Below are 27967 nucleotides of genomic sequence, written 5' to 3' on the forward strand. Positions count from 1 at the left end.
GCATGCGTCGTAATTAGCCCGACCAACACAGGGTCCATAACCTGCAGTGGACTGGGGGTATGCGATGCTGCATGTGACGCTTCCGTGTCTAATGGCATTGTAATAAATACGCAATGTAGCAACGTTCTCATTGTATCACAGCCTACCACAGCTTCACCGCCACACGTCTGCCTGGACGTGTTTGCCAGCGCCGAGGATTGGGTGAACTCTCCTGCAGAGTACGCAGTGACATCGCAAACGTTTGGCTAGCAGCACGGGGTAAATCATGTCGATTGCCGACAGCTTAATGTGCAGTGTTGAGAGGCTAATGTGGACGTTTTACGGAAGGTTCTGTGTGCGGCAGCAGTAGGAGCAACGTACATGGCCTTAGATCCTGGCGAGCTGCAGTATGTGCGTGGGTGCAGGCTTGTGCAGTGCTGTGTTTTCTGGTTCCAAAGGGCCTCCATGTAGCTGATAACCTTACAATCCACCTACGGATCCAGGCGTAGAGACCTTCCGGTAGCGCTTCGGCCGGGACGTCACCTTTCCGCTGCAAGGCCGCAGCCACGTGGGGCTTTGGATTCAGCAACGTGGCAAGGAACCCACCATGCGCAAGTCCCACCATGGAAGCGTCCCAAACGCCGCGCATCAATCTCTCAACCTCATGTAGATGCTCGTGCCTTGCAGCATAACATATCATGCAACATACATACATACAAAAAACAGGGGCTTTCACGGCTTCAATGTGGCTGTGTCAGCAGCGCCCAAGATATGTACCAAGGTCACGTTCGATAATAACAGTTTTGCTTGTTTCTCCGCGAAGAAGGGGCTTCACTGCTACCTCGCCATGGGCGCACCTACCCGCACCTACCCGCTCCCCGTATAGTCTATCACGTACGAAAACGTCTCGAACAGCGTAATCATAACACAGCTCAACACACTCAAGCGCAGCCCCAGCAGCAACCAGGCAATTTCAGCATTTCAGTCCTTTCTACCCCCTAACGCAGTCACCTACCGAATCACGCTACCCCACCCCACCCCGTATGCAACCTCCTCTCCTCTTGCTACCCCCGTTACTCACGGTCTCCCTTAATCGATGGAACACAACAGGGCCACACCGCGCAGAATCCACTTGGACTTATCCTCATCCGTCCGCAGTGAAAACGTGGTGATGTAGTTGAGGCCCTTGCGCGCCTTGACCCGATACGTTGGCGCTTCGTACAGCTGATTCCGCTTCCTGTCTTTGGCCAACACGCCTGTCACGTGCAGCACCGGCAGCGGATTGAACAACTTCTTCGGATCCGAATCCACCAACCGATTCTCCTTGCCCGACCACGCGCAGCCATCCAAGTACAGCCCGTACACGTACACACCCTCCGGCGGACCCTCCTTCAGGCTCTCAAAGTCCTTGCTCGGGTTTGTAACCTCCGAGGACATGACCACATCATCCAGCGCCCACTTGTCAGCGGCGTGCTTGCGGTTGACCTCCTGCTTCATGGCCGTGAGGAAGCCCTGAGGGTTGAAGAAGCCCGTCATCCAGTACGCTTTCGGCCGGCCAAGATTGAGCCACTTATTGAGCTGGTCGTAGCGCTGAAGCAACCCGGTGAACCAGTTGCCCAGCGTGGAAGCTTCCCAAGATTTGGACAGCCAGGAGTTGGGGATGCGCGCGTTGAAGAGCGCGTCCAGGGCGTCAATCAGGCCGCCTGAGAGGGCAATGGTACCCGCGATCGCGAGCCGCAGGTTCTTGAGTGTGGTGGTGGTCAGGCGCGTCACGATGTTGAGGCGGTCAATCTCCTGCCGCAGATGCACCGTGAGAGGCATGGTGGGTCCGCCGGCCAGCTTCTTAAGCTTCTCCTTAGACTCCTCCTTGTCGAACAACGGAGGAGCCTGTGATGCGCGGGTGTGGGGAAAGCACGAAGGGAGGTCTCGGAAGGCGAGCAGAGGAGGTTCAACATAGGCAAAGGATGTAGGTCAAGAAACAGTTAGCACAGCAGCGACACCAAAAACCGCTTCACTTTTACAGAGAAAATGGCTTTCTCTCTACAAGCTGTCAGATTGAATGATCATAATGGCTCAAGGATCTCGAGGGGGTCCCTGGAGTACTAACTCACCCAACCCCGCTCCCTTCCCGTTCACTGGCATCCTACCTTGGAGAGCAGATCCTCGCAAATCTTGTCCACCACATCCTCGCGGCTAAGTCCACCACCGCTACCGCCGCCCTTGGGCATGGTATCTAAAATGGTGGCTATGGCCTCCTGCACCTGCAGCGTCCGGAACGTGATGTCGGCGTTCGGGTGCAGCCCGAAAATCTCGGGTGACTCGGTGCCAGGCAGCGTCTCGATGTAGGAGCGGAAGCCATCGATATCGGTGGAGTCAGGCACGCGGTAGCTGAAGCCGTCGGCGGTGCGGTTGTCCTTGAACACCTCGTAACTGGGCACCAGCACGGCCTGTGCAGGAATGGTAGCATTTGTATGGGGGCATTTGTATGGAATTGTATCACAGTGGGATGAGATGAAATGAGGTGAAGGTGAGATTTCTATAGCAACTGCGCATGGAATGGAATGCTGGAGCTTTAGTGAAGGCTGGGTGTATGTGGTGCCCGCACATTACCTTACATATACATATGCAAGCACAGACACGGACACGCACCCTCGCATGCAGCAAAACCCTAAACCCAAAAAGAAGCACACACGATAAACCAAGCATGGCGTGCCCTTAGAGAGACCTTCCCACCTGAAGGAAGTATTTCTCAGCAAACGTGTCCATTAGCAGCTTGTCGAAATCGTCTGTGATGCGGCCGCCATACTGGATGGCCGAGATCATGTAGCGCACCGTCTCCCAAGTGGGCTGCGGGCTCTTTTTGGCGTCCATCTCGCTGAGGTGGTTCTGCAGGAACTGCACGCACGCCGACAGGTCGCTCTGGTTGAACTCGTAGGGCACATTCCAGCCAATGGGACCGAACTTGCGACGCTCCTGCACCACCGAGTGCAGGAAGCACATGACGAAGAGCAGCTGCCGCCACTCGAAACGGGTCACCATGTCCAGCATGTCCTGTGGTAAAACATCGAGGAGCGGCGGAAGGAGCAGGAGCAGGGGGCACGGGTGTCTGAGAGGCGGGGTCTTCCATTGGCATTATATCAGTGTTGTCTTGGTATTGCTGTGCAACAGCTCCGAAGTAGAGAAAAGGAGAAAGCTGACGATGCATGCAAGCACACACATAGTGCCGTCGTAAAACTGACATAACAATCATTTATGATCCACAGTCCGTAGCACCACACTGCACCGCACCTTAAACCAACCAACCCAACCCAACCCAGTCCTACCCAGACCGCCGCAACCCAAATTCGCGCACCTGGTTGACCCACTGGTACGACGCGCGCAGTCCGGCCTTGATGCCCACCGGCGCCTCGTTGGTGATCTTGATGCCCATCTGCAGCAGCCCGATCGGGAACTGCGGGTGGGGCTCCGCAGTGATCCACAGCCGGAAGTCCTCGTGCACGTTCTCCTCCTTCACAAGGAACGTCTCCACCTCGGTCAGGTAGCCCAGACCCAGATGCGTGTTCTGCAACAGCACCCAGTGGCCTTCCAGGGAGGCGCTCGCCATGTGCTTGCGCGCAATCACCTCCTGGCCCTGACCCATAGACACACCCAGCGTCTTTATCTTCTTGCGCTTGGCCAGGTCCTCAATGAGCTTCGTGGGGTCGGCGCCCGGCGATAGCAGGCAGATGAGCGGGCACTTGGCGTGGCTCTCCGTCCAGGCCTTCTCCATGTTGAGCGGCACGGACTCCACAAAGCGCTGGCCAAGAGCCTCGGCAATGTAATCCGCGGCTGCGATGAGGGTGCGGTCCTCGCGGAAGGTCTTGACCACGCACATGCGCTCAAACTTGTTCAGACGGTCCTCATAGTCGGGCACCTACATAAAGGAGGAGATGGTACAGAGTGGCACAGCGCGTAGTGGTGTGTGCTATGGTGTGACGCCATGCTGGCCCGGCACCAGAGCTGGCCGGATCAAGGGGATTCTATCAGCGGACGAGAGTGAGGAGCGCGGAAAGATTACATACCTGTACATGCCGAAACGCAGATGTTCGCGCGTTTCCACTTGCCGAACCCCATCACGTTCCCCCATGTTCCACCACGCACAAACATGACCCCGGATTCGGCTTTCCTCATCCCATAGCACCCATTCGATTCCACCTCGTTGTTTCCGTTTCCATACAATCCAATTCCGATCCACCCTTTCCCACACCAAGGCCGCACCTTGGCCATTTCTGGCGCCTCCTGGTCGTACCACTGCCTCCACAGTCCGTCGTTGCGGAAGACGCTGTCGGGGATGTCCCGGAATGCATCCATGGCGGACAGCGCAATGATGTTGAGCCACACCGAGTCCGGGATCCAGTCCTTGGGCTTCTTGCGAACCGAGTTGATGTCCAAAGCGGCACCACCCTTGAGGAACACGTCCAGGTCGGCAACCTTGACCTTGCCGGCTGACACAAGGACCTAATGGGGAGCAGGAAAACAGGAGCAGGAGAGGGAGCGAGAGAGGGAGCGGGCGAGCTCAAAAAGGAACAACTCAGGAAAGGAGTACGTTTTGGCAGGCAGGCAGGCAGGCAGGCAGGCAGGCAGGCAGGCTAGGTCAGCCATTGCAGGTCGCAGCTCTCTTCCCATGCGCACCTTGTTGGTGAGCATGAGCGCAAAAATGATCTTGTGACGCTCAAACAGACCACGCTGCACGTACAGGTAGATCTCGTACGTCATGTACTCGATGATGTTGTGGATGCGTTTGGAGGGCATGTTGGCGCGCTCGCTGCGGTCAATGGCCTGCGGTTAAAGCCAGGGGGGAGGTCGTTGGGAGGGAAGAGGATTTCGGGATAGGAAGACGACCCCAGGACAGTGTAACCTGAGCACGACATTGGCACCTTAGCAGCAATCGACAGCAATCATATTCATATTCACACATCACGACATCCATCCCGGCCTTGCTAAAGCCAACTACCTCAACCCCCTTTTTCCAGGCTGCTCGGCAGAGACGTGTCTCTCAGACTCACGAATTCGTACAGCTGGTTGAACTGCGCGAGCGATGTCTGATACATGCAGTTGACGACGGAGAACTCAGCGATGAGGAAGTAGATTAATGTGGCGCGGTGCGCCACGGGCCGGTACTCCTCACACGCCTCGTTGATGCGCTTGTTGGTCTCCGACGCATTGGCCAGCTTCTCGCTGACGTCCTGCGTAGCCGTTCAGTTCAGTTACGGTTTTCAGTTCAGTGAAAACGTTTTGATCATGCACGTGTTCGTGGTTAGAGCGCGTCTGCGTAATGTACGAAGGGGACGTCTCTCACGTGCGGGTGTGTTAGGGAAGTCATCCAGCCGTAATACTTCCTGACCCGCGGGCAAAAGAAGTCCCTCATCCCTTACCTGCGCTGTCTGCTTGGTGACCGCCAGCACATCGATGAGCTCGGTGTCATCCAGCAGATTGCCCTGACTGTTAGACAGGCGGAACAACAGGTCATCCTCCAACTGCTTAATGCGCTTCTTGTACGACTGCACTTCCTCCAGCAGCTGCTGCCGCTGGTCCTCCAGCTCCTTCTTCTCCTTGCTGATCAGCTTGCCCAGCAGCTGGTCCTCCAGACCGGCCATTGTGACGGTGAAGTCCACCACGGTGACCTTGGCAGACAGCTCGGGTGTGAAGTGCGGGTTGGGCAGGCGGGTTGTGCAGAACAGCCGGAACGTCTCTGTAAAGTCCACCTCCTTGTCGGCCAGCGGAACCTGTAAACGTATCAAGATGTGCAACATGGTACAACAAGGGGTAAGTTGGGCGGGCAGGTGAATGAGGGTCTTGTATGCAGGACCAGAGGAAGTCAATTCAACATCCAAATGGCCTCTTCACAAAGCCATCCAGGCCGCCTCCATTCGTCGTCTCATTATGCAAGCTAGTCTCTTCGCAAGAACCCCCCCCCCACTGGCCTACCGCAGAACCTCTCCCGCCCTGCTGCTTCTTTTCCTCCGCATGCACCCATGCCCATACCCATACCTTTCCCTTTCCCAAACCCGTTCCGGACCCGAAACCCGGACGAACGGTCCGAACCCGAACCCGAACCTTAACCACTACGCACCACAAACGTCTTGCCCTTCTTGATCAGCCGCCGCTCCAGCACAGGATCCAGCAGCGGATCCAGCTCCTCCTCGATGTTCTCAATCAGCAGCGGCCGGCCAAACGCCAAGCACTCCTCCAAGTGGTTTCGGAACAGCTTGTCGTTCAGCTGCGTGGTCTTGAGCTGGTTGGCCTCCTCACGGTTCTTAATCCACTCGCGGCCCTGGCCCTGAGGATCTACCAGCACGGGATAGCGGCTGGCGCGGGTGACCATGATGCCGTTCTGAATGGACAGCTCGTCAGTGGGCAGGCCCTGCAGGTTCCACTCGCCAACCTCGGAGTCGTCCACCAGGAACTTGGTGATTTGCATGTGCGGCGTGACGGGCACGGCCAGCTTGGTGCAGTCGCCGTAAAAGTCCCGATTGAGCAGCAGCTCCCGGAACTCCTTGTTAAAGGGACCAAGGTAGGAGACGAAGGCTGAGGCCAGCGCGCAGTCGCCAGTCAGGCGCTGGATTTGCACATCGAACTCCTTGGACTGGGCCGTCCAGCGAGACTCCTCGCCTGAGGATTTAAGTGGCGAAGTCATGTTTTGGTGGGTTAGGGAGGTTAAAAGTGAATCGATGGGTAGGTGATGATGGGTGGAACTGAAGTGAAGGGCGAGCCGCCACAAGTCCAGCGCCTCAGTTCAGGCATAGGCACAGAAACTTAACGAAGGGCAGAGAGACGCAAAAACATCCACATCCATCCTTTGCCCCCCAGCCACACCCACACGCACCCGCAAGCGCGCCGATGAGAGCGTTTGCGCTGTCCATCTTGCGCTGTGTGGCCGCAGCGTCATCCTCCAGCGCCTGCTTGTGCGCCATGGCGGCATCGAATTGAGCCTGCATTTCATCCAACTTGGCCTGCACCTTTGCCATGCGCTCCTCCGCCGCGTTCTTCTCCTTGGTGGCCAGCTTGAGCTCCGCCTCCGCCTCGCGCAGCTTGGCAATCTTGGGTTCCACAACCTGATGGATAAAGGCGATGGCAGCGATGATGATGATGATCATCATCATCATCAGGACAACGGCGACCACACACGATCATGCTGTTGTTCTGGTGGAAACCAAGATCCTATCCTGGTCACCATCTTACATTTGGCGCGAGAGGAGCACAGTGCACCTACCCATACTGTGAAAAACTGAGGCCAACACGCCGCAATACATAACGGGTACCCAGGCCGACACAGCCGTCCGCTCGCACGGGACCCATAGCTGCACCCACAGCCCCTATAGATCAGAAGGTACGCCGCCCCATCGGCACACCTTGGCAACGTTGTGGTACTTGGCCATGGACTCGGCCCAGTTACACAGGCCGGCCACGTTACCCGAGGCCTTGGAAGCGTTCTCAAAGTTGAAGTCCTCACACATGAAGTACGGTTCCAACAACTCCACCGTCTCGTCATTAATCTGCAGGCACAGCAAACATCCGGCATTGGAAATTAAGCCCAGAGACATGAAGGCTGACGAGCCAGGGCCTCAGCGTGCCGCGGGTCTCTTTTACCAGTACTGAAGAACCCACCTGCTCCTTAGGGAAGTCCTTGAGGTCTTGCAGGAAGCTCATCTGGTTCATCATCTTCTGCGCTTCGCTGTAGTTGCCCCCCAGCACGAGGCGGCCCTTTTCGTCGAGGTACTCAGCCTTGTTCATGGGCTGCATACGGAGGATGAGCACGCAATCAAAAATGCGCGTAATGATCTGCGGGGGCTTCTTGAGCGCCTTGAGGTTCTTGATGTCGTTGTCTTTGATGGAGTTCAACGCCTCGAGCGCGGCGTCCAGAGCGGGCTTAGCCGCTGCCAGGTCGCGTTCGGCGTCATCCTTCACAGCCGCAATCTCACTAGCCTTTTTCGTCACCTACAGGACTCGAACCGTAATCGTAGCAAGGGCGGGACGATAGCACATAAATGCGTTAGTCAACCAAGCCCATCCTTATTGTAATGACACAAAAAAATGACGACATCAAGATTAGGATCATGAATAGAATGCCACAACTTGGGGCAAGGTTTCAGGGGATTCCTCCTTCGCTATCCCTCTCTCGCTCGGAAGCCCAGCCCACAGCCCGCAGCCCAGCCCAGCTCTCCACACACATACTCACCGCATCCACAATGACCGCCACCTTCTGCTTCTCCTTCTCCGCAATGGCGGTGCTCTCACTGATCTGCTTGAGCAGCGCCTCCGCCTCCTTGGCCGACACCGCCAGATCCTGATTTTTAACCGCCAGCTCCGCCTTCATCTTGTTCACGTCGGCCTTGGCCTCAAACATCTTCTGCAGACCCGCCTCAATCTGGTAGGCCAGCTCCTTTGTGAACGACCACTTGCGCGCATACAGCTCCTTGTAGCCCTGCAAGCATGGATTTGTGCGCGAGGAGGGAGTCCTTTCTTGTGCTGCGACACAGTGTAGTCAGGAGAAACCGGGCAGTCCTGGGGTACAAGTCGGAGAGCAGAGCGGACAGCACAGCACTGGATGTCCTAATGATAAGAGCCGTCGAGATGGCAGATAGGAGGAGGAAGTTGGGAAAATATGCATTATACCGCATACATATATGTACATATACGGATTAGGGTGCCCCTCTAGCAGGGGAGAGCAGGGAACTGCCTCGGAAAAGGGGCCGCTGGTGGAGTTTAACCACCCTGTAACAACATACATATATGTGTCACATGCCAGATGCCGTTCCACATACCTGGAGGAAAGACAGGTACGACTTGGGTGTGACGTACACGTAGCGGCGGTACTTCTCAAAGTATTCCTTGCAGGCGTTGGTCACAAACACGTGCGTGTGGCCCATGAGCAGCTTGAGCTGGTTCTTGACTTCCTTGGGGCAAGCCATCGAGAACTCGTCAATGAACTTCCCAGACACCGACGTAAGAGCATCTTCCGGCCACGGCAGGAACCTGCACACAGTCGGGATGGGTTGGACCAACTCGGTACGGCAAGCTCCATGTCCAGCTGCAGCAGCAGCACTAGTGTTGAATGTGACCGACACTCATACACCAGAGAATGGTAGCAGCAGTAATAGGACATGGGGGGTTCCGGCGCTTTGCTGGTCTTAACAACTAGCAGCAGCAGTGCTACAACATCCCCCACCGGCCGGCCCAACACTATTGCTCCAACAAGCCCACGCCACTTCATTATAACCTCACCAGTCAATAGTACAGCCGTTAATGAGACCGGGGAACTGCTGTGCGCGGCGCGCAAACTTGGCTCCCACAGGCGAGAAGCACAGCACGACGTGCAGGTTGTCGCGCACGCGGTTGAGGAAGAAGTTGTACAGGTTGTCGTACGTGTCTGGCACGCCAGGCGCCTGGTGTTTCATGATAGGCCGGATGTCGTTGACAATCATGTCCTGGTCCTCCTTGGTCAGCAGACCCGCCACCTCACCTGCGGGGTTTCGCAACGCGGAATGGATGGAATGAGACGTTGGGCGACATGTTGACTGCGGTTACTTACATGGGAAAGAACCGCTAAGGAAAGGTGTCCGAGGGTTCACAAGACGTGCACACCATACACGGGAGTCCCCCATGCACCGCCATACCATGTCGAAAGATTCCACGTCCACCCAAAACCCAATATACACAACCTCCAACCACACAACTCCAGGCCACCCACCGGTCATGAGAATCTGATTCATGTACTCCAGGAAGCCCTCGTCCTTGACCTCCGCATCTGTGAAGATGAAGCACACCGGCTGGCCCTTGAAGCCGGCAATCTTGTACAGCCCCTTGATGTCCTCAAACAGATTGGCCGTGTTGTAGGTCTTGGTGATGGTGATCTGGAAGGGATACGCGCCCGCGATGTAGGCGCCCAGACGTGACAAGCTCTGCTTGCCGCTGCCGCCCACGCCCACCAGCAGCGCCGACCCACGGGCCATAGCCAACAAGCGGGTGATACGCATCAGGTGCAACATCGCGTCCGTGAACAGCACCAGCTCCAGCTTGATGATCTTGGACTCCTCGTTGAACTTGCGCTGCAGGGCCTCGACGCGGGCGCGAACCTCCGGCAGGCCGCCTGGCACTGACTCGTAGAAGCTGGGGTGTGCGTCAATGACTTCGCCCGTCTCATCGTCCACAACCGGCTCGCGCAAGAAATCCACAAAGTACAGGGGCTCCTCCACCTGCTTGACCAGGTCGGACGAGAAGTTGTCACGGCACAGGTCAAAGACGGCCTTGTCCACCCAGTTCTTGTCCTCGTAGCTGATCAGCTTGTCGGAGAAGACGCGGCGACATTCGTGCACCCACAGTCCCAGCAGGTAGCCCTCGGGCGAGTTTACATTGCCGCCAAACACCGCAGAGTCGCCCACCAGCAGGTTAAAGCGGTCACGAGCGGCCAGGATGACGCCCTGCACGATAAGGTATATTAGCAAAGAGGGAGTTTGAGCGAGAAAGAAAGCGTATTGGGAGCGGATGGGCAGGTAAAGAAGAGCGGCGCAGGGGATAAAGAAACATGAATTTTTCAAGTCGGCGCAAGGCGCAAGTCGGGACAGAAGAGGAGCCCCGGAGCAGGTGGAGCATCACGCATGATGCGCTCCTTCCTCAACCGTGTCACTCCGGACGGCAACGTGATGCCTCCTCACCTGGAAAACCTTGGACAATTCGCGCATGTTGAAGAGGTAATGGAACTTGGCAGGCGTGGGAAGCATCTTGGTCTGGATGCGGTTCCACAGGGTGATGGTCAGCGGCACCAGCTTGGACGCCACGTACACCACCTCCTCGCAGAACACGTCGCGTGAGAAGCGGCCCTCCACCAGCTTGCCGAAGATGCCGTTGATCGCCGCCACGGACGGCAGCGGCACGTTGAAAATGGCGAACTATCGGAAGGGTCGAGAAAGGGAGGATGGGAAGGCATCGGAGCTAAAAGCTTAGATGGAAGGGTTTGATTAGAAACAATAGCCACATAGAGCCGGGCATCCCATGGGGCATTAGCTCCCAGTACCCAGGGCCATATGCTTTGGTCATGCCTACCCCCGTTTTCGTTGTCGACCCCAGAGTCCGAGAGGGCATGCAACGCCTTGGTCGTAGTCTTACAACCTCGCACCTGGCGCTTGAGGCGGTTGGGGATGTCGTTCTTGCCACCCCCCGGCGTGTTCATGGCGGCCACGTAGCGCACGTCCACAATGAACTTCATGTCGCCAATGGGCTTCTCCAGAGAGTACATGCCGCCTTGCTCCAACAGCTGCCGCACAATCTCGTTGGTCACCTGCGCAAGTTTATGTCAACCAGGGCATATGATTGCATAAGAGGTGAGGCAGAATGTGTGCAGAGGGTGGCGCGAGGATGTGGACATGTGCCGGAAAGCTCTATCGTGCGGGTGTCAGAAGCATCCCCAAATCCTACGAGACATGAGCAGGCTCCCGTCTGCGCCGCTTGCAGCAGCCCGCAACCCGCTGAAACCAATATGGAAGGCCAGGAAGTCCGAAGAAAGTCGCGTCACTCGTCCCCGCTCCTCAGCCGGTCGGCCGCACTTGCCTGGTCACCCCACTCGTTGATGTACGGCATGGAAATGTCGTCCACAAAGATGCACATTTGCTTGCCGCCGGGCGGCCCGAAGGTGCGGCCCTGGCGCTTCTCCACCGCGCCCTCGATCGACATCTGGAAGATGCCGGGCGTGGTAAGGCTGGAGAAGGTAATGGTCTTATTGGTGGTGGTGTCGGCATTGAACTTGGAGATGAACTGGTTAATGGTGTTGGTCTTGGCCGTGCCGGGACCACCGACCAGCAGTGTCGCCTTTTCAACACTGTACGACAAGTTGAGGAGCTTCTCGTAGCGCACCGAGTCCAGGGTGGGGATGACCAGCTGCGCGTACTTGGGCTTCTCGTCGTTCTTTGGGTAGTGCCAGACCGGCACGCAGTTGCGCCAGTGCAGCCACTCGCCGTCGGTGGCGTTGATCAGGTACTCGAATATGGTGTCTGAGTCTTCATCCTTGGCCGGCATGTTGGATGCGATGCTACGTGGGTGACGGATAGGGACGGCGGGCAAGAGGGCGCGAAAGACGTTCTTCTGCAATGGGAATCACAGTCTTCGCAGGCATGAAGAAAGGTGATTATCCGCATATCCAGACACTGCAGGAGGGAAGTCCAAATCACAGCGCCCGTAGCCCCCAAAACCCTTCAGCTAACAGTCCTTTTGAAACTGAGCAGGGGACTGCTGCTACCGTATTGTCATCATCGCCATGCACCCTCATCAATAACCTACGTCAACCCTGTCCTCGTTTGCCTCACGCACTCACCCTCGCAGCTCCTGGTCAAACAACGGCCGTTCCTTCATCTCCAGTAGGCCACCCAGGCTCCAAGTTAGGCAGTACAGGAAGATGCGCTCGTACTTGACGTCCGACAGCGGTGTACCCGCCTCCTTGATCGACCGCAGGTAGCCGTTGAGCAGTGTCATGATGGTTCCCACAATGCTGACCTGGGCGCCGCAAGTAAGTTAGCGGGTGCTTAAGCGTGTTAATGGGATGTTGATTTCGCGGTGGCATCCGATCATGGTAGGAAGGAGGCGTCGCGCGTGTTGCAAAAGATAGCGGCAGCACAAAGCCAAGCCATGCGAGGAAAAAGCGGTTGAGAATTTTCAAATACCTGTAGTTGTGGCGGGTGAGGTTACCGCCTGAGTCCACCCACGGTCCCAACTCATACACCCAAAATACCGTTCGACACCCTCACCCCAACTCCGAGCAAGCAGCAACCCATGCCAACCCCCACTTCCACAGCATCCCGCACCCCACCCCACACACCCACCTGCTCATTGTACATGACAGGCTTGAGGCTGATGCGCACGTAGTCGAGCATGTGCTCCACGTACTTGGAGAACAGCGGTCCCAAAGCCGCGCTCTCCCCTGCATCACGCTTCTGCAGCCAGCTCTTGACCACCGGCTCCCAGCCCAGCTCAACATCGGACACATAAATAATACCAGCACGCGACACGGTGGCTGGGGAGGCGTTGTTCAGGTTCTCCGGCTCGAACATGGCCTACAAACCGATAGGGCGCGTAACAACAAGACAACCGGAAAGGGTAAGAGCACTTGTTTGTCCGACCGAGGGGCAAAGACGAACCACACACGAGTGAAGCTGCTGCCAGGGCAAGAGTGTACCAAACGTAGAACAGACCGAAAGGCGTCCGTGAAGACCGCGACCTCGTGATGACGAAGTGAAGAAGATGTCGGAAGAACTACCTACCTAAGCCGACCGAGGGGGAAAGGACGGCATTACACCAGCATGGTAGAGCGCCTTTCTCCTTTCCTCTTCTTGTTCTTCCTCCTCAGCCCCCATCGGTCCCCCATGCTGCACCAGCTCCCCTGCGGACGATCCTCTACCTTTTCCCCAAACCCACCCGCGCAGACATGTACTGTTACGCATCCACACACAACCATCGAGGTCCAAGCGCTTCAACCTATCCTTGCGTTTCCCACACGTGTCAGGACGCACCTTCATGGCAGGTGTCATCAGGATGCGATCACCGTTGGCCAACGTCAGCACCTTGTTATCATCCAGCACCGTGTTGAGGTTCTCAATCCAAATGGCATCCACGGGCCCGTCCAGCACAATCCAGGTGTTCTGGTTCTTGTTCTTGGCGGCACGGCGCCACAGCACCGCAAAGATGCCGTCCGTCCAGTCGCCTGTGGCGTCGTCACGGCGGCCAAACATCTGCGGCGCGGTGATGGCCTTGGGGTTCATGCGCCAGATAACATGCTTGGTGCCCAGCTCCGTCAGTGCTGCGGCCAGACACTCGCAGATGGCGCTCTTGCCGCTGCCGCTGGGTCCCACAAGCATGATGCCGTGGCGGACCAGGTACGTCTCGTACAGCTGGATGCACTTGTTCATCCAGGTGGGATGCACCTGATTGGCGAAATTTGAGTTGGATGGAATGAAGAACAGGGAAAGTAGGGAAGAAGCAGTCGTTAATGGAACAGAGGGAAGCATAGCTTTAGCGGATCAAATAAGGATATGCAATGCAGGGCTTGGTTATGAAGTCTTTCGGGAAGGAAGGATCGGCGGATCAGCGTTTCTTCAAAAGCAGGTTTTGGCTCCCGGAACCCGCCACAGCAGCCCAAAGCCCCTCCGCCCCTCCCGTCGCACGCGCATATACACACCTGCAGGCCGCGCTCCAGCACCACCTTCTCCAGCGCGCGGTTCACGTCAGGGAAGGAGTTACGCTCCGCCTTGAGGCCCGGGAACAGATCGTCGATGAGCGACAGGAACAGCGGCACATCTTCCGCCACGAATTTGGACATGTTCATGTCCCGCAGCGTGCGCATCATGAGGAAAACCTCCGACTTATCAGGCGACTGGCGCTTGGACGCGCCGGCGGTACGCAACACGGACAGAATGTTACGCAGGCCGAAATCATAGTGAGCCTGCTTGGACAGCTGCTGCTCGCACAGGCCGTACAGTACGAAAAACTTCTTGGACAGAATGTCGTTCTCCTGGTAGCCGCAAGCGGCCAGCTTGACCTGTGCGGAGGGCGTGCGGAGGGGTACGAATTCTTACGGCAGAAGGATGTGCGCAAGCTGGGCTTTCCTTCAACCAACGGCCGCAGTGCACTGCACTCCATGAACTCCACAAAACTCAAAACATCCGGATCCAGTGCCAATTTAAATCTACTGACAGCATTCTTAGCAATCTCGCGATCCCACGCCAACTTATGGAACTCGCAACTTGCCTTCATGATGATCTGGCGGTTGGGCACCATCATCGTCACACCGCGGAACAGCGCTTTCAGGTTCTCCGGCAGCTCCTGACGACCCGCATAGCCGGGGTTCATGGTGATGAAGAAACCCACACGCGGGTCCAGGGACACCGTCGTGCCGTCCGTGAACACAAAGTTCTTCTTACGCTCGCGGATGGCCGACAGGATGCAGTACACCTGCGTGCAAGGAAGCCAGCGGACTTCAGAATCGGACAGATTGCGAAACACGACTCCAGCACGGCGCGGTGCTGTAGTCACCGGCGGTGGCAGGATGCTTCACACTTCCCTGTGCTGTGGGAAGGCTTCAACCCCGTCAAAAGCCGCAACGCCACATCAGGCCTAAGTAGGACTAACGGCCCTTCAAAAAATCTGTTTTTTCCTGTCTTGAACACCCAAAAACCCTCAGCTCACCCCGCTATGCACAGCGTCTCACCTGCTGTGCGCAAACCGACAGCACGTCCAGGTTGATGCGGTTGAACTCGTCGAAACAGCCCCACAGCCCAGACTGCGCAAGACCCTTGTAGATCTTGCCCATGTATGTATAGTCGAACTGATCGGAGCAGTTGAACACCACCACGTACTTGCCGAGCGTGTTGCCCAAGTCCTTGGTTGTCTCAGTCTTGCCCGTGCCTATAGATGACGGCGGTGGCAGGCAATTCAGCATGTTATGAAAAGTGGGCCATGATGGAAAGCGGGCATGAAGACCGACAAGCGTTCATGTAGCAAAGCAAGGCTCATTATACCAATGATGCCTTTGCCGAATTACATACGTTACGCATCCAAAACACACTGATCCAGCCTTAATGAAATCCAAGTGGGCCCCACCTGCAGGCCCTGCGGGCGCGCCGCCCAGGAACATGCCCAGCGCCTGCGACAGCGTGATGTAGCACACGTCCGTGAGCGGCGTGATGACCAGACGTTCCTTGACACCCAGGTACTCGAACGAGTACTCGAAATCCACATCGCAAATGGAGATGATGACCGTGTCCTTGTCCTCGCGCCAGTAGAAGCGGACCTGCATTACGTGACGGAGCGCACGCATGCGGCGTGCAAAGAATTTAGGGGAAAAAAGGGACAATGAACCCCCTATCCCTGGCGCAATCCATCCTTCTCCAACCCTCTGCCAAGACCATCGAGCCAAGAACCCGACCGCTAGCAAGCGCGAGTCACCCCAAAAAGTCGCGCACCTGCTTGAGCCACTCGAAGTCGGTGGGATCCTTGATCTTCTTCTTGACCAGGTCCTCCGTGGATTCCTTCTGGTGCATGTGCACCGTGATGCATGTCTCCAGGTTGGTGCGCTGGTTGCGTGTCAGGTCGGAGCGCACCGTGATGCTGACCATGTCGCGCAGCAACGCGTCCACCTTCTTCATGTTCTTGTTCATGATGGTCTTGTCAACCTTGGCGTTTGTCAGCGCGGACTGGGTCTCCGCAGTCCACTGGAACTGAATGCCCAACAGAGCAACCTGGTACAGGTTTAGGAGAGGAGAACCGACGGGAAGGTGGTGTTACATCGTAATTATCATAACCTAACAGGTTAGTGCTGTCCCTCAAAAACGAATTTCCATGGGTGCAGTAGGATGATCTGGGAAGCGTGGAACCCAAAGACAGCCTAGCCCTCAGTGCGAACCCACCCTGGGACGTGAGACAGGCAGGGAGTGCAGACAAGGGAGCAGGTCAGCCGACAGGCAGGCAGGCAGGCAGGTGAGGAGTTTCAGTGCGTCACTGCTGGCGTACGTTCGTACCTGTGCGGGATGCCCGAACACAAAGTCCTCCAGCGTCATCTCCGCCACGTTGCGCACAGCACGCTTGATGATCTGCTTGACGGTGTCCTGCATGCCGTCCACCAGGCGCTGCAGCCACACCTCGATGTTGCCCTTGGCATCCACAGGCCGCTCAAACTCCACCTGTATGTATGTATGTATGTATGTATCCATATCATTTCAGCGCCGCGCCGACGCAGGCACATACTAATAGCGTATCAGATCAAGACAGGGAAACCCCAGAGCGGGCCGAACCCATCTCAGGGTTCCAGAGGTTCCGGAGGAAATACCCTACATTCCCAGTCCAGCACTCCCCGACCCCGAGCAAATCACTCACGTACCACCCACCTTTTCGTTCTGCTGGCTAAACATCTCTGTCATGCGCGTCTTGTCGATGCGGTCAAACGTCACGTTAGCCAACGAATCGAACAAACCCGACTGGAAGTGCGGCACCACGGAGGGCGGGTCGGAGCCTAGAGACAGAATCTCCAACAGCGTGGGGTCAGACACGAAGTAGAAACTGCGGGGAGGGTGAGGCGAGGAGACGAAAGCGGTGAGGAGCCGGACCAAGGGCCGGAAATATTAGTGAGACTGGCAGGAGGTATGGCTTAGGCAGAGGGCGTCAAATCGAATTGTAGATGCCTGCAAGCCCGCGCTGCCACCACAATCCAGGGAGAGGGAGAGGAAGAGGGAGAGAGACAACGTAAACCCAAACACGGCCGATCCTCCATTAAATTACCGGGGGAACTCCGCGCGCTTTTGCTCCAAGTAAGCGCTCAGACTCTTCTGGCACATCTCCAGCTGCTCGTGCAGGTGCGGCAACATGTTCTTCATCAGCTCATTGCCAAAGCACGTGTTGATGACATTTTGCGTCTCCAGCGCGTTGGATATGATCTTCATGAAGTTCTTGTCGATGTTGAGGAAGCGCTTGGCCTCCTGTGGTAGCTGCTTGACAATGTCACCGCCGCTAAACACCGCCTCCATGTACTGCCACATGCTCTGCACCATAAGCCACTGCTCAATGATCTCCGATACGGTGGACAGCTTGATGGACCAAGCCTGGACCTCCTCGCGGAAGGGAGCAGAGTACCTGAGCGGCATCAGCAAAGAAGGAAGCAAGAAGGGGGGCAAGAAAGAAAGTTGGGAGAATGCGCGGGTAGCGGGGCCAGGTGGACAGGCTACGAAAGCACAGTGTCATGTGCTACGCGGCTTTCCCCCATTTCCACACTCGTTTCCCTCCTTTCCCCTTCACGCGGTGTCATGTGCCTTCATGGCGCCCACCTGTTCGTGGCCATGGAGCCCAACGTCATCTGACTCTCCTCCAGCTTCTCCATCAGCTCGCTGGTGTCGCTGGGCTTTAGAATGACTGGCCCACGGTTTTTGTACTCAGAAAACGCCAGGTTTTGGTTTGCCCAGTCAGCCTTGAGCTGCGCCAGCTTCACCTCAATCATTTCCTCCTTCACCGCCGCGCCCGTGAGCTCCTCAATGTCTTCACGATACGTCAGGATTTGGCTGTCAAGCAGGTGCTGCAACACACGAATGGGAAAAGAAAAGCGGCGTGAAGGTGAATCGGTGAGGGCCCGCGGTGTAGCTGACATCTTTTTATCTTCTAACTTTGACACTCATCCTCCCTCCTTACGCAGCTCTCCAGGCCCCTCCCTCTGCATCCTTTTTTCGCAGCCTCCCCGCTCATCTTCCCTCCTCCTACCTGCAGCTTGAATACATCCTCCGCCAGGTTGAGATCATGCCCCGTGATGCGCATCACCTCGTGCCAGTGCCGCTCCCGCATCGACTTATGCGTGAGCGCCTGGAACAGCGGCAACATGTCCAAGAAATCATCGATCGTCTTGCGGCAGGCATGGTAGGCCGGCCAGTCGCGCAGCGCCTTGGGCAGCTTCTTGGACTGATTCTGGTACTGCAGCACCTGCTCGCCCATCTCGTCAATCTTCTCCACCACGTCCACCCAAAAGTAGTCACCATACCCCTTGATGGTGGTAATGACCGTGACGTACAGGCTGTACAGACGGTCCAACATCTGGATCTCCTTCTCCGTCTGCTCCAGCTCGGGGTACTGCGTGACGGGCAAGCCAAAGAGCTCCTCGCCGCTGCTGTAATTCTCCCATTTGCGCTTACGGACCTGCGCGCCACGTGAGCGAGTGCAGCGCAAAGGGAAGGGAGGGGAATAGGCGAAGTCGTACACAGAAGAATACCACCCAGTACCAGCAAAGCGCTGGGCAGGTCTAGCGACTACTATAGGAAATGTTAGAATGCGGTAAACAGTACAAGAAATGGAAGCCTGAAGGGGAAAGGATGAACGAGGTCAACAATTTTGCAGCAAGGCATGGACCTGTTTTCCGTTCCCTTTTGCTGTGCCCACACCACCTGCGTCCCATAACTTGCACACCGCGCACACGCACAGCACCACCATCGCACCTCGAACATTTGCTGGAACTTGCGCAAGCGGTCCACTGCCTCCATGGGGTCTAGCCCAGGCACCATGGGCCCATTGGCCTCCCAGTCCTTGCGGAACATCTGCGCATCCACCACAAACGTCTTGACCTCCTTGATCAGCTCGCGCTTAAAGCCAACCTGTAGGCGAGTCAGGTTGTCCGAAACTTCCGTGGCAACCTGCATTAGCAACAACAGGGAGTGTCGCAAAAAAAAGGGGAGAGGGTAGGGGGGAGTTCAAGGGAAGCAGTAAGGGGCCACGGGGGCGGTGGGCAGGGCAAGGTATGGCGAAAACTGACTCACACACAAGAGCAGATTCGCCGAGTATTATTTCTTGTATTTTTTACACATGCCGCATGAGGAACAGGACAGTGTTCGCCGCCGTGATAGTGGTGATGGTGGAGATGGTGGAATGGTGGAGATGGTGGTAATGGTGGTGATGGTGGAGATGGTGGTGATGGTGGTAATGGTGGCGATGGACCCAAACGGAGGTACAGCGAGGTACAGTGGTGGCGGGTGCACAGGAACAGCTCTCCTGGCAGTAAACTACTCCGCATCTCTTCCCTCCCTTTCCGTTCCCAGGACAAGTCGCCATCATGCATCCAACCGAGCGCGATATGCATCCCATAACTGCGCATCCCTCCTCTTCCCCTGCCCTTACCATCACCACCACAACGCCCCTGCAACCGTACCTTCTTGAGCTTCTTCCAGCCGTAGCGCAGATCGCTGACCATGGTGGTCTCCTCCTTGGGCACGCGCACCTCGTACCGCATGAGCAAGCCGTACATCTCCTCAATGGGGCCGATAAGATTGTCAATCTCCGATTCTTTCTCGCGAACCTCCTTGAGCACCGCCATGACGTTGCGCACGTCCTCCAGGTCCTCAATCTTGCGGTGGAACTTGGAGTTGGTATCACTGAGCGGAAGGAGGTGACGTGCCACAGACGATGACTTTAACAAATATACTTGCCAGCTGCTGCATACAGGAACTGTTAAAAGAAACCAATAACCAGGATTCAATCTGAAAGGCCGTAATCCCTTCCTCATGCCGCGCCAAATGATGTCACACAGCTATGCTCATATGCACCTTAAACCACAGTGGATGGGTGTGTAGGGTAGGATACCCGGTCCACTTTTGGCTCCTGCGCCTCGTCCCGGTCCCGGAATACGCTTCCTTTCCCGTCCTACCCCACCGCCACTCCGCGCACGCCACACCTACCGAATGTAGTTGTCAAAGGCCTTGAGGTCGTCCGAGCACTGCTTGTGCAGGTTCTGCGCAAACTGCGTCTTCCACGACACCGCCTCCGCCTTGAGACTGTTCTTAAGGGGCATGGTCTCCAACGACAACGCACCAATGTTGTTGACGTTGGGGATGTTAGCCACTTCCGTCTCAATGGCCATGTACTTCTTGAGCTCCGCCTCAAACGCCTCCAATGTGGGATTGGTGCGCATGAACTGGTCATAGGCGGCCTGCAGGTCCTCCTTCCAAAGGAAACCGTAGCGATCAAAGGTCTTGAGGAACTCGGTCACCTGTGCCTTGATGCCCTCCACAGAGCCTACATATGTATAATAAGGGAAGGGAAAGCACGTCACGCATTGCTTTCTTTAAAAAAGCATGGTATACGCGTCACGTCCAAGTCCTAACAACTGGATGACATGAAACACCGGAAAAAAGCGAATGCTGTTACTAAACAACGCGTATAAGATGCGGAGGTAAGTTGATCACACGGGCCCCAGCAACAGTGCTTACACCACAGCAACTAACATCGGCACAGCCCAACCCTAATGCAACCTAATGACACAGAAATCAACATCGGTACAGCACAACCCTAATGCCACCTGGCCCTCGGACCGGACCGGACCCACCTGTGAGCCTCAACACCGCCTTGACCACGTCCTTGTCCTGCGCAATGAGCTCGTGGTAGGTAGTCACATGGTCCATGCCCCAGGCCGGCAGCTGCTTGCTGGTGGTGAGGACCTTCTTGGCGCACTGGTTGATGGCCGCCTGAATCTCCTCAAGGTTGGGGTTCATGCACACGCAGGGCACCTGCAGCACAGCACAGCACCGGAAAGACCAACAATGAAGTGCGGTGATGGTGATAGTGCTCGGGAAATTGGGTTTGGAGATCAGGGATCTCAGGGTTTGGTTTGGGTTTTAGGCTATGAACATCGCATTTACGTGTCGGAGCCCTATATGCAGGGCAGCAAAAACTGCATGCCGTCAAAACCCTAAACACGCACCTTGAGCTCCACGTCCACATCGAAGAAGGGCCGCTCCATAAAGTAGATCCCCGTGGACGTCTTGGAGCCCAGCCGGCGCTTCATGGCCTGCAGTTGCGGAGAGGGCGGATGGCGTAGTGCGATAGCACATGTTTGACTGTTACATAGCAAAGAACTGCACGGCATTCTACGTAGTCTGTCGCAGCCCACTTCATACCCCAACTTCTTCAAGGAGACACAACACGCATAACCCCACCAGCTAGGTAGAAAAGAAGGGAAAACGGGGACCACGACACCCAAACCGACATGCCCAACCTCCCAGCTGCCCCCTCCCCCTCCCAAAACCTATCCCATTCCACACACACAGACACACACACAGAAATCCACCTACCCCTGAGCCCACCCTTCCCCATCCTTAGCCGCGCAACCCACCTGCAAGCTGTTGAGCGTGCAAGCCATGATGGCGTTGTACATGTTCTTGGAGAAGTGCCGCACAAATAGCTGCACCTCCTTCTCGTCCAGCGCCTCGTCCTGGTTCTCACGCGGGTAGTTGCGCACCAGCATCAGCAGGTCGTCGATGGCGCGGCGCACCTCCTCGTTGCGGATGCCCAACTGCTCCGCCTGCTTCTTCTGGAAGCGCTGCTGTGTGGTCACAAACTCATCATAGGTGAAGGAGCGGTCGCTGGGCAGCTCCACCAACATGGTGTTGCTGATGGCGCGAAGGTTGGACTCCACACGGTTCTCCACCAGATCGAGCACCTTGCGGACGAGCTCCTCCAGGCGAGCCAGGCCCTGCGGCAGAGGGATTGAAAAGGGTAGGGGGTGAGGTAAGTGGTTGAGACAGGGGAATCAGTAGGGGCCGTAAAGCTGGCAATGAGGGCGTGGCGGCATAGGACGCGGGGGAAGGTGACGAAAGGAGATGTGTTGGTGGGGACGTACATGGCGATATGCTTTAAAACCTAACCGGTAACGATATTTGGCAAAGCAAGACAAGGCCAAGCTGAGACCGGCAGGCAGGTAGGCAGATAGGTAGGTAGGCAGATAGGTAGGTGCGTAGATAACGATGTCGCGCACCACAACATCCGGCAGGATTTATGAGATGCTGTCCCCTGCCCTGGTGTGCCTACTGTGGCTTTAATATAAAGCGAAAGCGGTAGAAAGGTATTGGATAGAAAGGAAAACCCTCGGTACCTGCTTGAAGCGGTGCAGGTAGCCGTCAATGTTGAGGCTAGTCCAGGTGAGCACCGCAAAACCGGGCGCGATCTTGCGCTCCATATCGTTCAGGTGCGGCCGCAACAGCGGCTTGATGGTAGCCGCCACGCGGGACAAGATGTGCTCGTACTCGCGAACCTGGCCAACACAGACGAAATGGGGAACGGTACCATTATTAGAACCACTACCAGCAGCAGTCGCGGCAGCAGCAGCGGAAAAAACAACGGCCGTTTGATTGGGTTTTGCAGCATCTCCAGCCACGTGTGGCCTCTTGACGTTAATGACCACGGGATGGATGCATTAGTGACCCTGGGGTCGTACGGTCCACAGCAACGTCGTCCCATCCAAGATCAAATTGTTGTCGTTCTCTTTCAATTTCAGCGCCCCACATGCCTTTTCTCACCGCCCAACCCTTTCCAAGTCCCTTCCCGTAACACCTTTTTTTATGGAGTCCCTTTTTTCACCAACCGGTCCGTACCAGGTGCGTCAGCTGGTTGTGGTAGAATTTGAACTTCTCCTCCTGCAGCAGCACCATCTGGGCGCTCTCCGGCACCGCAATGTTGAAGCGCTGCATGTACTTGGCCTCGCGCACCAGCTGCATGATCTCTTTGTCAAAGTTGACCAGGATTTTGCCGCTGTCGGGGTGCTGCACCAGCAGGGGCGCCGCAAGACCCGCCTTGCACTGCTCGATGGATTTGATCCAGGCCTGGTGCCACAGCGTCTCAAACTCAATCAGCGCCTTGGCCACCTGAGATTCAAAAATTGGGAAAACGAAAGGGGGCAGCGGTGTCGATGAGAACCTCCCTCTACCCGGGGATGGGATAAGCGCAAAAGCAAGCAAGCTGGTGGCCAGGGCGGCAAGCAGGTCGACAGGCAGGCGAGGCGTCCACGACTTTACACACGTACAACTTGCCGCAGAAGAAGAAGAGCAGCCGCCCGGAAAACAAACCACGCCATCAGGTACACACACACACCTTGTTGTAAGTCTTGATAATCTTCTTGGACTCCTTCGCCGCCAGCAGGTTCTTGTTCTGGGCAAACCGCTGCATGGGTGCCTCGATGCGGCGCAGCAGCTGTCGCGCCCACATGATGTTGCCCGCCACGGGCGGCGCGTTACGCGGCACAGGCGGCTCGTACTTGTTCTTCTCGTACAGCTTCTGTACGGCGTCCAGATCCTTGGCGTAGTTTTGGAAGATTACCATGTACTTGTTCTCCAGGTCCTGCTTGAGCGTCTCACGCTGCATGATGGCCTGGAACTGTGCCAGGAGGCTGAGCGCGTGCTCCGTCGAGGTGATGTTCTCAAAGGATGCGTTCACAAAGCCCTGCACGAGGCACAGTATGTCGAGCCTGGTTAATATATGGCGAGATACAGCGGTCGGCGGTGTGTTTGGAAAGATCATCGCCTGCGGTTCGTTCTGTTGTGTGCGGTCGGCGCAAGGTTGAGGTCCGTATGGATGGATGGGGCAAGGCGAAGACGGGGCACAGAAGGTGATGGTTGTAGCCGGTGGTATCTCCATCATAGAGATCCTAAAAATAAAGGGAACACTTCAAACCCGACGCCGCCCCAAACCTCCGGCCCCATAATCATCCACAGCCTAACATGCGGCGTACCTGCAGCTGCAGCTCCAGATCATTGATGTTGACGTTGAATTCCAGGAAGTCACGGTCAAAGGCATTCTTGGAGTAGTCAAGTAAGTCGTAAGGCTTGCGTTTAACGTCGTCGATGATGTTGTTCAGCGACTTGAGCATTGTGTCCAGGCCCTCGATGTGGGTGTGCTGCTCCAGGGAGGAAAACTGGTGGATGGTTGTGAACATGTCGATCAGCTTGTACAAGCGCTTGGAGAAGAGGTCAAACTTCAGGAAGATGGCCTGCTCGTCAAAGTCAAACTGCTTCGACTTTGGTTGCGACGCCAACGTTTCCTTGGCCAGCTTGTATTGGTGCCGATTGGCGAGCTCCACAGCCACCTGTGGTGAAGTTAGGATTTGTGGGTTGGAAGAGGTGTTAGGTAACTAACTTTTGGGTTTTGGAGGCAGAGGCAAGCGGAGGACCCAGATGCGGGTCCCGTGGGTCATGGACGGCCGGCAGGGTGGGTGGGTGCGGCCGGCCGTGAAGAAGGGAGTTTCTGAGACTATTGTAGTGCTTAGGAGGCAGCCGCACGTTGGAGTAATTGTGCAAGAAATGCGGGTGCGATTGTGCGCTAAGTGAAGAGTGGTTGCAACTGCTGCACTGTTGTTTGTGCGGGACTCATCCCTGTCGTAATGAGCTTGGTTGCGGTTCCATGCAAAGAATTAGTTGGCGGTTGCCCCTTCAACTGACACACGGATTTTGAGGACCACCAATTTTCTTCACAGATTCCCTCTCTGTAAAGCTGAGTCGGAGAGGTCAGGTTGCGAGACGAGCTGAGCAGCATTCGTTTTTATTGGGGGACTGTGACATTGCAACACACCGCATACCAACCAAACGGCTTTCCGCTCTATGGGCCGTTGTCGACTGTAGGCTCAGAGCGGACACGCCATCGACGCAGGTGATATCTGGACCGACGAAATCATCATTGGTAGGGGCCTAGACACGGTCGAGCTAGCGCCCTTTCTCTATCCCCTCCACCGCGGCAGGGCGCCCCGTTTTTTACAAATGCTAAGAGTATGACGCGCAGCCCAGCCTATGGCACCGCCACTTGCCTGGCGCCTGGGGGATGGCGCCTTCTAATCATTTAACCCCTAGCGGGGAGCTTGGAACTACGCCAAGGCCTAGATGTTTATACGCTTCTAAAGGGCAAACGGGCTGGCCCGCCACCACACCGAATGGTCGACCAGCTACAGGAACCCAGATCCCCAACCTCCATGTTTTCGGGGCATCTGAGCCTGCAGTGCTTCTGCGAACAGACACCCCCGCAGATTATTATTTCTCCCACCTCCTCCCCTTACCCCAGCCCGTGGTCAGCTTCCTACCTGCATCCTTTCCTTGACTTGCCCACGAACCGCCCGGGGAACCAAACATATCCTCCTTACCTCACACCCCTACACCCATTCCACATTTCCCAGTTTTCCCTCAGCATCCCATCCCATGCAGAAGGACATTATCATCCCGGCGGATAACAAGCGTGCAGCTTCAGCATCTGGCAGCTGCGGTCTGCCTCCACACCCGGTGGGGTTGCCCGCCCCATGCGTTTCCTCCATCACCCCACCAGCACCCCTCCTTGACAGCGCACACCGCCACCCCTTCCCTCGTCCATCGTTCCCGGGGCCTCTCTGGTAGTAGCGCGGAAGCAGCACTTGGACGTCCTATACCCCTATACGCAAACCCTACTGCATCTTCCTGCCAAGGTCAAGCTTCCTGTTCCCTTGTGTTCCCTTGTCTTTTCCCTCAAACTTTTCCTTCTTTTCTCCAACCCATTTAGGTTGGGCAAGAAACTCTCGCGGTTTTCTCTTCCAGAACTCCTTCCCCTGCCATCGTCCCTTGCCTCTCCAAATCCCTTCTAAATAAAAATTCTCCTCTTCACCATCCCCCACGCCAACCCGCACACACCTTCATGTTGCTAATGAGCATCGCCTTGTCCTGGTCCCAAATTTTGCCATTCTCCATAATCTGCTCCTTGCACCTCCGCACCAGCTGATTCGTAATCTTGGTGAACAGCCGCGTCATGTGCTCCGACGTCGAGTAGAACCGCGCAATCGTGTACATCATGCGGACATTCGTCATGAGCGCCGGCAGAGATTCCGTGATCTCCGCCACGCGCGCCGAGTACATCGGCTCCAGACTCTTCTCCAGCGTCGCCAAGTACTTGACATTGTCCTTGGCCTCGTTCGCCGCATCCGTAATCTGGATATCTAGAGCTCGCCATCGCAGGTACGCCTTGGTCTTGGCGTGCGAGCAAATACCCAGCACGAGCTTGCACTCCTTCGTCTTCAAGTGCTCGGTAATGGAATTAAAATTGGACATGCGAGTCCGCCAGTACTCCAGCTCCGTGTCGGGACCGGGTTCCTCGCCATCCTTGATCTTGTTGGTCTGTGCCAAGAGAGCCTCAGCCTCCCGGCACCACTCCGTTAGGCACTCCTCCATCTCCTGCAGAGTATCTTCGTCGCCAGCGGCATTAGCGAGGACCGCCGGCTTGAGATCAAGCTCCGTGTATTTTGGGTCGGGCTTGCGCAGCTCTACGCCGCCGTTAACGGTGGCCACAGCCTCATTCAACATGCTGCCAAACTTGGCGGCTGAGGCGAGGAACTCGGTCAGGTACTCAGCGGAGAGCTTGCCCCATTGCTGCTGCTCCTGCATGATGGGCACGTACAAGTCCGCGACGATGGCCTTGAAGTTCTCCAGTGCGCTGCCGGACAGCTCGCCACTGCCGAGGTCAGCCTCGAGCGTCTTCTCCGCAACACCTTTTGGGTTGAGGCGCGTGAAGTAGACGCACTTGTTGTGGATGCGCTCATGCTGCGTGGTAGCGGCGGTAAGTGGGGGGGAAAAGGTTTCGGGGGCGGGGAAGAGGCACGGGGATAGCAGCGAAATGGGTTTTCAGGCGGGCAGGTCAGGCAGGGCTGGGAAGCTGGCCCTTGCGACCGAAAGTGCAGATGGGCAGCGGGCAGCGGAAGGTAGGTATATAGGTTAGGATATTGGGGGATTAGGGATTCGAGTGCTGTGCTGACGCACAGGGGCAGCAGATGCTGACGGGGAGGAAGGGGGACGGTTCGGAGGGTCGTCATGTGTCAAATGATGCAGAGAGGGGAATGGATTTGTTGCCGTGGCAGCATGAGTCTCCTACCAGCCCGTATACTTTCAGCAGCTCTCAATTTTCAGAACCCAACTTGGCTACAAACCGTTGTATGCGGCTCGCTCGGATTTAGGGAATGAAGGGGCCCACAGCAGGACCTGGCGTTTGCATAAAAAAACCAACCAGAACATACCTGGCCCAATCTGTGTAGCGTGGGCTTGTTGTCCACCGGCCCGATTGAGCCATCCTTAAGCCGGTCCTCCTTTGCCTGCCAGGGTCACATAAACGCTTAGAGGTGCGCGGCGTGCGCGGGTCTGGATGCTTGCCATGTGAGCCGTACCTGATAAACAAAGATAAGTGATGATGGCCCGGTCGGCAAAAAGAAGCTGTTGATTGTCTGCTTATCCTGACTGCAAGGGCAAGCGGGGAACGGCTCGTGCTGTCCATCTTCATAAATGGACAAATGTGCACCCCACCCACTCACGTTATCGTCTTCTCGATCACATTCTCAGGAAGTCCAAAAGCTTCGGCAAGCTGCGAATGGAGCAGACACCGCGTCAGTTGCCACCTTTGATGGCCTTGGGATAGTGAGGCTTCACCTTTCCGACAAGAAAGCGGTGCCTGTTATCCAGCGCCATTGCGGCTGGAAATAGCTTGCTCTGTTAATTCTCGTTCATAGAGAAGCTCCAAACTCCCCCAAACATACAAGCACTTCTTTCGGTCAGCCTGCAGGAATCACGATAAATATGTGCCACCTATCGTTTATAGTCACTTCTGTGATATATGGAAATCAAAAATTGCTAAGGTAAGCATTGGCGTAGCTCGCCCCGAAAGCTCGATGGCT

The 27967-nt window shown here is 56.2% G+C and overlaps 1 protein-coding gene across 1 annotated transcript; it reads right to left on the bottom strand.

The window, feature by feature from the left end:
- Window positions 1–448: 448 nt before the first annotated feature.
- VOLCADRAFT_106610 (flagellar outer dynein arm heavy chain gamma) lies at window positions 449–27761 on the bottom strand (the record flags this gene model as incomplete). Its single annotated transcript, XM_002954963.1, has 48 exons — window positions 449–1866; window positions 2127–2426; window positions 2713–3030; window positions 3332–3892; window positions 4237–4476; window positions 4651–4797; window positions 5025–5204; window positions 5394–5744; window positions 6092–6630; window positions 6845–7073; window positions 7371–7514; window positions 7627–7956; window positions 8198–8443; window positions 8784–8994; window positions 9244–9481; window positions 9710–10439; window positions 10674–10907; window positions 11135–11296; window positions 11434–11483; window positions 11562–12043; window positions 12326–12504; window positions 12831–13061; window positions 13518–13928; window positions 14183–14542; window positions 14779–14955; window positions 15212–15408; window positions 15604–15793; window positions 15966–16241; window positions 16521–16682; window positions 16887–17058; window positions 17278–17628; window positions 17820–18064; window positions 18247–18675; window positions 18972–19166; window positions 19679–19901; window positions 20205–20541; window positions 20852–21032; window positions 21227–21313; window positions 21638–21997; window positions 22397–22555; window positions 22896–23165; window positions 23392–23739; window positions 24029–24382; window positions 25944–26846; window positions 27317–27391; window positions 27464–27533; window positions 27608–27657; window positions 27723–27761. 48 exons carry the CDS (start codon window positions 27759–27761, stop codon window positions 1069–1071), a joined length of 13521 nt encoding a protein of 4506 aa, XP_002955009.1. The 3' UTR covers window positions 449–1068.
- Between the last annotated feature and the right edge of the window lie 206 nt (window positions 27762–27967).

This window comes from Volvox carteri, assembly GCF_000143455.1.
Source record: "Volvox carteri f. nagariensis unplaced genomic scaffold VOLCAscaffold_47, whole genome shotgun sequence".
NCBI classification, from domain to species: Eukaryota; Viridiplantae; Chlorophyta; class Chlorophyceae; order Chlamydomonadales; family Volvocaceae; genus Volvox; species Volvox carteri.